The sequence below is a fragment of the Corvus brachyrhynchos genome, unplaced genomic scaffold (genome assembly GCF_000691975.1).
Source record: "Corvus brachyrhynchos isolate BGI_N302 unplaced genomic scaffold, ASM69197v1 scaffold61, whole genome shotgun sequence".
Lineage (NCBI taxonomy): Eukaryota > Metazoa > Chordata > Aves > Passeriformes > Corvidae > Corvus > Corvus brachyrhynchos.
In genome coordinates, this window is record NW_008236478.1 from 5,136,872 (window position 1) to 5,146,245 (window position 9,374).

General features: G+C 49.7%; 1 protein-coding gene across 2 annotated transcripts; it reads right to left on the reverse strand.

Annotated features, from left to right (window-relative positions):
- Positions 1-152: 152 nt before the first annotated feature.
- LOC103624516 (cytochrome P450 26C1) lies at positions 153-9,368 on the reverse strand. 2 transcript variants are annotated; one of them, XM_017726054.1, is made up of 6 exons: positions 9,158-9,368; positions 8,969-9,028; positions 8,753-8,877; positions 6,963-7,137; positions 2,932-3,438; positions 153-2,654 (listed from the first exon to the last, which is right to left on the reverse strand). In XM_017726054.1, the coding sequence occupies exons 1-6, from the start codon at positions 9,350-9,352 to the stop codon at positions 2,292-2,294; spliced, it is 1,425 nt and encodes a 474-aa protein (XP_017581543.1). In that variant the 5' UTR covers positions 9,353-9,368; the 3' UTR covers positions 153-2,291. The 2 variants fall into 2 exon arrangements, with proteins under 2 accessions (XP_017581543.1, XP_008642025.2); XM_008643803.2 differs by having other exon boundaries at positions 6,963-7,118; positions 8,753-9,028.
- Between the last annotated feature and the right edge of the window lie 6 nt (positions 9,369-9,374).

The window sequence follows — 9,374 nt, forward strand, 5'->3', positions numbered from 1 at the left end:
CCGCGCCCTGACCCGGCGCTCTCCTCTTGCCGGGCGCTGACCTGCTTGTGACCTACAGCACGGACCGTGACATCTGCGTGAACCCGGCCGGCAACCGCGCCAAGTTCACTGTCTATCAAAATAACGAGATACGGTGGCCTGAGCACCGATAATTGCCACAGGAAGGCTTTATTATCTCCCCAGCTGTGTATTCCCCAGCCATCGGCTTGAAAAGAAATCAAATGGTAAAGAGTGAAAGGGATAATTAAAAACATCTTGGAAGGGGGTCAAGAAATTAACAGCCTAATATGAACAAACTTTGATTACAAGCAACAATTATTACACTTCATTTGTAAATGCTCGTGTTTATCTGAAAACAAAATCAGTTTATCCGTTTCTTTTTTTCTTTTTTTTTTAATTTTTTTTTTTTAACTAGATTCATGTTACATTTTTCAGCGGGCTCGTTAGCAGTCAGGGCAATTTTTAAGTGCACTGCTGGAGGAGCCCCGACCTTCCTGCACCGGGTGCTGGACGCTGTAGACCCAGCCCTGCCCAAGCCCTGCCCGCAGTGAGACCCTGAATCGCCTGCGGTCTCAGCCAGCCAGTAGCTCCTGCTAATTAAAGTTAGTCATTGCCACTTGCAGCCACCATCTACTGATTTCACCTCTGATAGGCAAAAAGACTCACCTTTCAGGACAAGGTCAGGAGGGCCAGAGGCTCTGGTTCACTACAGAGTCGACTTGCCAATAGCACTTAATCTCAGCCCTGCAGTTCAACCTCTTCCAGATTTGACCTGTCACATTTGGGAGCTAGGTTTCTGCCCGAGGTAGCGTGGTGGTCACTGCACAGCCCTCTGACAGCTAACGCCAGCACACGCCCCGCTGCAGTGCCCCAACACGGACAGGCAAGGGGGATTGGCCAGGGCAAGGTCATCTGTAACACTGAAGCAGGATGGTGACAGAGTTTCAGGAGACTGGAGAGCTCCCCAGAGCCATTCCAAAGGGACACCGTCTTTTTGCCATGTTTTGGCCCTTACAGGTCAAGCTGGTTCTTCACACAGAGCACACGAAACCACCAGGCATCGCATGCTCTGTAGGGACAAGGAGGATTATTTTCCCAGTGCATTCACACAGGATGCATGACAGTGGGGAGTAGAAATAAAGCTGAAAGAAAACACATTGTTGTGGATCAAGGACCTGGGCCCCGCTCTGTTCTCAGTACACAAACAACAGGACTCACTTCATTTTATTTTCATGGGAGAGAAATACCCCGTGGGAGTACTCAAAAGCCACCTAAAAGGGTGCCCTCAGCATCCAAATTTAGCCTCAGGTACCACCCCCTGGATGGACCCATGGAGTTGCTGTCCTGACACTTTGCCTGGCAGAGCTGGGCTGACAGAGGTGACACAGTCAGTCTGGCCAGCCAGCCAGTTACCACAGGGCCTGTGTCACCTTGCAAATATCCCCTCCACAATGTGAACAGCATCATCAGGAACAAGTGACTTTCTACCACAAATCAGACATATTCATAAACGTCTGCTTTCTAGACATTTGCTCCCCAAAGCCCCCTCCCCTGCTTCTGTCCAATCCCATGAGCAGGCGGTGGCTGGGGAGCATATCCTGGGGGAACCCCAGAGGGGGCTTCATGGCAGACCCCAAGCAGCAGCACAGTGCTCAAGCACAACATGCACAGCTACTACTAGTGAGTGAATGAGAGTTACGTTTGTGCCAGCTCTAATGGGAAGTGCATGAATGAGATTAAATATTTACAATAAAAACCACTTTACACCCTATTATTCTAGCTAGAGTTGATGCCGTAGATTGGGCAGCTCTGGGTTGTATTTTCCTGCAGAGCCCCCCCACCTTCCCTCTTTTTGCATCTAAAAAGCTACAATGTGCAGGAGGTTTGTCCTGCCTCTCCTATAACACACCTACAGGAGATAACCCTGGGAGCCCTAGCTGTGGGTCTGGAAGTTTTGCTCCCCATCCCTGGTAGCTGGGGGCCTGTATGGGGCAGGGCCTGACTGAGCCCCCATGGTATATGCACCCTGCCAGCAGCTTCAGTGGGTTTTGCCCCCAGCCTGGGGCTGAGGTTCACCCCAGTGCTCAGGAGTGGGACTCTGCAGGACACCCTACTCCAGGAGGCTGCACCCCCTACCAGCCTGTACACCAGGAGGGGAAAAATAGAAAGACCTCTGGGGTTTGTTCTGCAGTGACCCAGTAGCACACTCAGCCTGGGGCAGCAGAGACCTGCTCCCAGCAGCTGTGGAGGGGCATCGGCTCCAGGGCTGAGGGGAGCAGCATACCCCTGGCTCAGGCCTCATGGCCATGGAGGGGCTGCAAGGGGTGGAAGTAGAGCTGCAGCCCATCATCGACAGGGTGCACGATGGGCACGGTCTGCATGGTGGGGTAGCCAGGGGTGGCCAGCTCCCAGCGGGCCGTGCTGACCAGCTCAATGGCCAGCAGCTTGAGGATGGCCTGTGCCAGCTCCTTCCCGATGCAGCTCCGTGCCCCGCCGCCAAAGGGAATGTAGTGGAAGCGGCCTGCAGCCTCTGGCCGGCTGGCACCGAAGCGGTCTGGGTCAAAGCTGCTGGGGGGGGTCTGGTAGACAGCAGCTGTCTCATGCGTGTCACGGATGCTGTACATGACGCTCCAGCCTTTGGGGATCTGGTAGCCCTGGGGAGGGGAGAGAAGAGGGAGGAGAGGACTGTTACACACCTGTGCTGCTGGAGGGTGAGCAGAGGGTACCTGGGGACAGCCCCACTGCACTGCCCCACCTGCTCTGCAGTTCCTTTTCTCCCCAGCCCAGCTGGGACCCACAGAAGTTGCTGGGTGACACTTCCCCTTAAGGTACACTGCCAAGTCCCACCACTGTGCTGGACACAGGGTGCTTGCACACAACTGCAGGCAGCAGCTCTCTAGCAGCCTGCCAGAGTGCAAGGCACTTACTTACATCGAGCTCAAAAGTCTGCAGTGCCGTCCTGTAGCCTCCGGAGACTGGGGGCAGCACCCGCAGCACCTCCTTAATCACACAGTCCAGGTAGCGCAGGCGGCTCAGCTTCTCCAGGCTGATGTCTGAGGTGCAGTGACAGCTTTGCCCTTTTGGCACCGGGAGCTGGGGGCCAGTGCAGGGGTTGCTCTGGGGGCCAGTGGGCTCCATCAGGGCACTGGGCTGGAGGGAATCTTCCTCCAATGGGGCTGGGGGCTGGCTCTGGTCCTTGTGAACATCTTTGGCCATGGAGTGGAAAAGTGGTTTCTCTCTGTCCCTGCTCTGGACAGTCAGGGTGTCCAGGCAGGATCCTGCAGGGCAGCACTCACATTGATGGTACAACTCATGGGACATCAGCTCCTGCCTTATTTTTTCAATCACTGAGGGGTGCTTCAGTAGCAGGAGGATCAGAGAGGTGCTAGCACTAGCCGTGGTGAAAAAAGCAGCAAATATGAGCTCAATTGCTGATTCCTGGGAGAGGAATGAAAAATGACAAGTTTGAATAACATTTTAAAGTGATTGTGTTTCAGACTGTTCTCACCTTTTGCAGGTTTTGCTACTGTGCAGAGGGCCCCCACTCTGCTCTCCCCAAACCCGCACCCATCCTGGGTTGGCAGGGACTAAAGCATTTCTGTATGAACTGGACAACCACTTGCCAAGTGACTGATGCAGAACCACAGCTGGGATGAGAAAAAAAAAACATTTTAACGTGAATTATAGCACGTTGAGTGAAGTCCATTTCAAGCATTATGCTTTTTATCTTCATCTGCCAATTCCCCTTTGCTTCCAGCTTTTACTTTTCTGCCCAGGCAGTGGATATGGCTGTGTTTATGCACAAAAATCTTATGCACAAATTTATGCACAAAAAATGTGCTGGCAGCTAAAATGGGTTGCATTTGATCCATCTCCAGTTATGATTTATCTTATCTGGGAGGGGATTCAAGCATGAAGGCCTCTCTGCTAGAGCAGGTCAGCCTGGGAAGTGCTGTAGCCAGCAGGGAGCACACATCAGGCAAAGGACTTGCTCGCTTTTCAAGCTGTACGATCTGAAGCACAGCAGTGTTCCCACAAGCAGATGTATCCACAACCAGTTAGGAAGTTAACCAGCCCAGATACATGGACCACAGCACACTCAAATCTGTAGTATGTGCCTTATCCAAATTCAGGGGTCCCTTTGCAGCCTCCCAGCCTCTGTGGAACTGTCTGCAGGGTCTATACGGCACAGCACATGCCAGGTTTCTGTGGGCTGTTTACAGTACCCTCTGATCAACTTTTCCAAATGGTTTTCCAAAAGTTAAGGGTTGCCCAGAGCTGGTTCATGGCCTGTCACATCTCTGACAGCAAATGTAATGCTCAAACCTACAGCACCATCTGAAGGTGCCAGTGGCTCCACAGCACAAGGCTGGGAGTGCTGAGGCCAGAGGCTGAGAGACAAAAGCCAGGGAGAAGTCAAAGGGAGGAGTACCAGGAGCTGCACCCCTGGGAGGGTTGGGACCTGACTGGTACTACAGAGCACTAATTGCCCCAGCCCAGGGGCAAAGAGGACCAAAATCCCCCAGGGACACAGAGTCCTTTCACATGACTGGGTCTGGACTTTAAATTGTTCTGATACAATCGATTCTAGAGAGGTGAAGCCACAAACACCGAGAAAAACACTTGAAGACTGAAGGTCTTGAATAGAAGTCTTGAATTCAAGTCTGATAAATTTAAGGATACTGTAACAAAGATGACTCTTTGCTACCATCCCTAGTGCCATATATCGACTGGACTAGATGCTTTTGCCAAAGTGCAGCTCTCAAGGGCATCTTTCAGCTGAAATAAGACCCCTGGAACAACAGATTCCTGTCAACCCCTATCACACCTCCTGCAGGCATTAGCAGGAATTTTTACATTCACAAGGTAGCAGATCCAGATGAAAAGAAACCTCTCCATTCCACCACATGCAATTAAACCCCAAGACATTTCAATAGCATGCAAGGAATTTAGGGCAAGCTCTTAGGTTTGAAATAACAGCCCTTATGCTCTTTGCATCAACCTCTGACAGTGCTGCTGCAGAAGTTGTGTCACAGCTGCTGTCACAACTTTCCCTCCCTGTTTCTACAAGGCCAACAGAAACAGTAACTGGAACACAGGATATTCCCAAGCTTCACCAGTACTGTCCCTGTGCTACAGCCCAGCTCCCTGTCCTGGGAGGCAGAACAGGCAGCATTACATCCAGCCAGTGTTATTATATATTATACATATATAATATACATATATATGCGTATTTATAATATATGTATATAATATACATATATACACATATATTATACAGCATTATGCAGGATGGGTTTTTTTACTCTTTTCAAGGTTTTAAATATTTTAAAACAGTATTTTTGGCAAAGCAGTATCTTTTTAATGACCTTTACATTTCAAGGGTCCTGGTAAGTTCATGGCAGCAGTACAAATCACAGTGTATTTAGGAAAATTTCTGGGAAAACTGTCTTTCCAGACCATTTGAACAAAAAGCAGATTAGTAACTAGTGTGTGACAGTGTCTGGAAGGTCTCTCAAAGACAGATATATCCAAAATTCTGAGACAGATTTGGACTTTTTATCCAATTACACCATTTCATTAAATGAGAGCTCTGCTATGGTTTTATTAGAGTGGAGAATATTCCCATAATTGCAAGCATAGGCAGTTCAGTTTTCAAGTAATTTTGTTAAATACAGAGATTTTCTAACCATGAAGGTACAGAAAGGTACAGCATATGAGTGTATTATAATTTGAATCAGCTGGCCCAAGGTTGCTGTGATGTCACACAGTCCATGTTACATTTAAAATCCCCTTATTCTATTTGTGGTCAGAGCTAGGGACATGGTGAGAGATGGTGAAATTATTCTTGAGCAATATTCATGTGAATACTAACAGAGATTAATTAATCTTAATCACATTTTGAATCTGTCAATTATTTGTAAAAATTACATTATAGTAACACACTGTTAAAATAAATAATAAATAATTATAATAAAATTTGTTTAGGAATATATACTGACTCTAATTATATCTACTAGTTGCTCAAAGTTTTTCAAATATTTTAGATTTAGAGATTGCATTTTTACAAAATATTTATAAAACATTAGTCTTTGGATAGTTTTCCTGAAATGCTTAAATGAACAGTAAAACTACCTTTAAACTATGTTAAGATACTTTAAAACCATATCCAGCTGCTGTATCCATGCAAAACTGCTTCAAAACTTGTTATATAAATGCAATGTCATCTATCATTCACTGATACCAAGTGAGCTGGAACTATGAATGATGCAGTACTAATGACAATTTTTTCCCAAGATCTTTGGCAAAATACTCTTCACATTCCCTTGGTGGTTTTGGTTCAGTAAGGACTACTGGGTTCATCCCTAAGTCACTGTCATACATCATATTCCACCATGGCAATCCACAAGCTACATGATCTGATTAATGAGGAGGTGATAGGGAATGACCTGGAATCCATCGTTCCATCCCTGGACCCATTCTGATTTATGATCTCAGAGATTTCTGGACTCACAGCCCTGAGCACTCCAGTGACATGATCTACACCCTGCCCTAGGCTGGGTGCTGGGCTGTGTTTGAGGAGCACACAAGTAGCTCTAAGTATTTCCAAGAGAGTGTCCTGGAGGTTACTGACTGCACAGACGTGCAGAGCCTTAATGCAGCCACATAACCCTACCAGTATCCTACATCAGGCTGAAGGTGGTGCCCATGAAGAGGAAAGGTAGAAGGGGCATTTATTCCCTTTTAAAGGGGTCCCTTTAAGAGACACATGACCACAAGAGTGTGCCAAGTGCAGGCTCCCTCGCCTGTGCAGGAGCTGGTGTCCTCATGTGAGTAAGGGAAGGGCAGGAGCCAGCAGGTGGTGGTGGGTCCCCATACGAGCCTCCTCCTGGCCCTCAGCCCATGCCTCTCAAACAGCCATCAAGTCAGGAGGGGCACTGCAAGGCAGAGGTTCTCCTTACCTTTAGCTCCTGCATGGTGAGTTCTTTGCCATGCTCCTTGGCACTGTTCATTATGAAATCCAGAGCATCGCTGTGGTCTTCTGGGTTGTTTCTCTGCAGTTTCTCCTGTATAGCTTTCTCCATAAACTTATGTAGTGTGTCCCGTGCTTTGATTCCCTGCGAGAGGCAGACACAGCTGAGGAGAACCTTAGGACCTGCCCCCTCTCTAGAGAGACCAGGGAAACCCAAGTGTAGCAATCCTTAATCCCAGGACCTGTAACAGCAAGAACTGTTTAATCTGTTGCCCAGCCCCAGAGCCTTGTAAGAGGCAGCAGTTTGGGGGGAAATGTTGCACATTCTGTTGCCTTGCTGTTGTGAATCAAATGCAAAGACTCCCAAGAAACTCTCTGGGAGGAAAAGACAGCAGTAAATCCACGCTACCATGTTCAGAGTCATCTGCACTGAGCAAACCCACAGTTGTGTCAGGTCCAAAAGAAGCTTATCCCAAGGGACAAGAAAAAGTAACTTAATAAAACTGACTTCAGACAGCAAGGCACAAATGGTTTTACAAGGGTATAGTGGATAAAGACACATTAATCACAGCCAGCTCATCTTCAGGTGTGCTGCACTCCAGTGCAGCAAAACATTCACTTAAGATCTCAGCAAGTCAAGCGATCAGCAATCTCTTTGCAGAGTCACAGAGTGTACGACTCTCTATAAAAATGTCTCTTGCAAAAGTCAGAAAGACCACAAGTTTGAAATTAAAAAATGGCCATGACCAGATGTTGGGAAGAAGATAACAGAGGCTTAGATTTGAGGTGGGAAGGCTTGGACAAAGTTAACACAGCAGGGAGCGAAGAGAAAGACAAGGAGACCTAAAGGCAAGTTGAAGATGTTGGTCTGGGGCCAGACAGGCTTTGTCTGACCTGAGAGAGAGTAGGGAGGGATAGGGAAGGAGGGGTGACAGCTCACACTGGTAACAACCTGCAAAGGGAAACTGGACAGGGGAAACAAGAGCTTTGATGAAGAGTAGCAGGGAGGCTGGGGGAGAGCTGGGACTGGCTGGGTAAGGTGATCCAATGGGGCAGAGCTCACAGTGGAAAAGAGATGAGGGAAGACCTGGCTAAAATGAACAGGAGACTTAAGCTGTGGTAAGGGTGGACAACACAAAGCCAGAGGAGGAAAGAATGTGAGAGGAAGAATGGTACACAGGACCTACAACTGGAGCAGGAGTGTGGAGAGGCAGACAAAGAGGGGCAGAGCAGCAGGGAAGAAACCGCAGGTTGGAAGAGGCAGAGAAGACTGTCCCTCTCCCCGGGTCGTCTCTGTACTGCTGGACTACAAGGGACTGAGAACCTGTAAGAGGGTCTTAAGTCCTCAGCCTGCCTGACTTGCACAGGGATGCTAACCTGAGGTGTTTTGTGCCCATCTGTCTTTGTGCTTATGCCCACAGACCCCTCTGCCATGGGCTGACATGAGTCCAGGTGGGATGAGATGGGACAGGCCCAGACATGATGGACTCACCAGAGGCAACATACGGGATGAGGGAGAAGAGGAGCCCCATGCTGTACAATGAGCTGGAGCCAGCGCCCAGAGGTGCTGAAAGCCAACTGGGAGCAGCTGAGAAGTGCAGAGAGAAGGGGAAACGGCTGGGGTAGGTAAGACACCAAGCTCTGAGACCTAGAATGGGACATTGCAGATGTCCTGGTCCATCAGAAGTGCCCCTTGGTGGGCCTAGGGACAGGGGGGGTCTGTGCTGCCAGGGCCCAGGCCCTGCCCCCGGGCAGAGGGAGCAGTGCAGGTGACAGTACCTTGCGCAGCCCACTGAAGGGTATGTTGAGGGGCAGGGAGAAGAGGTTCTCCACCAGCTGTTCAAAAGTTTTGGCCAGATCCTTGAACTGCTTTTCCTCCAGGTGGAGCCCCAGCAGAATCCGAGCTGCAATGCGGAAAGTTAAGGTTTTAGTGGAGGAATAAACTGCAATAGAGCCTGGCTCCATGCACCAGCCCCGCAGCTCCCAGCTCACAACCTTCTGGATCCGTGGCAGGTAGCTCTCCAGGGCGGCACGGCTGAAGACTCTGGCCAGGATCTAAGAGGAGAAGGGGGGAAGAGAGGCAGGTAGTTAAAGCAGTGGGAGCACACATGCCACCGAGGCCCAGGCCTGGGCCCGAGGTGCCACCTGGGCTGTGTGCCCTGTTGGGGTGGCCACGAGGCTCACCTTGCGGCGCTGGCGGTGCAGGTCACCAATGGAGCTGAGCAGAGTATGGGAGCCCAGGATGATCTGGGTGCTTTGGGGCCACTGTGTGCTGACCATCGTGTGCTCGCCCAGCAGGATCTTGCGGATGTTCTCAGCGCCTGTCACCCGCACCACCGGCCGGCCCAGGAGGTGGGTCTTGAAAACGTTTCCGTACATCTCCCGCCGGGAGCTGTGGAAG

Coding starts and splice junctions, on each gene's coding strand:
- LOC103624516 (XM_008643803.2), bottom strand. CDS start 9,352: ATGTACGGAAACGTTTTCAAGACCCACCTCCTGGGCCGGCCGGTGGTG. Junction 9,029..9,157: donor TGCACCGCCAGCGCCGCAAG/GTGAGCCTCGTG, acceptor TTCTCCTCTTAG/ATCCTGGCCAGAGTCTTCAG. Junction 7,119..8,752: donor CCTTCAGTGGGCTGCGCAAG/GTACTGTCACCT, acceptor TGCCTCTCGCAG/GGAATCAAAGCACGGGACAC.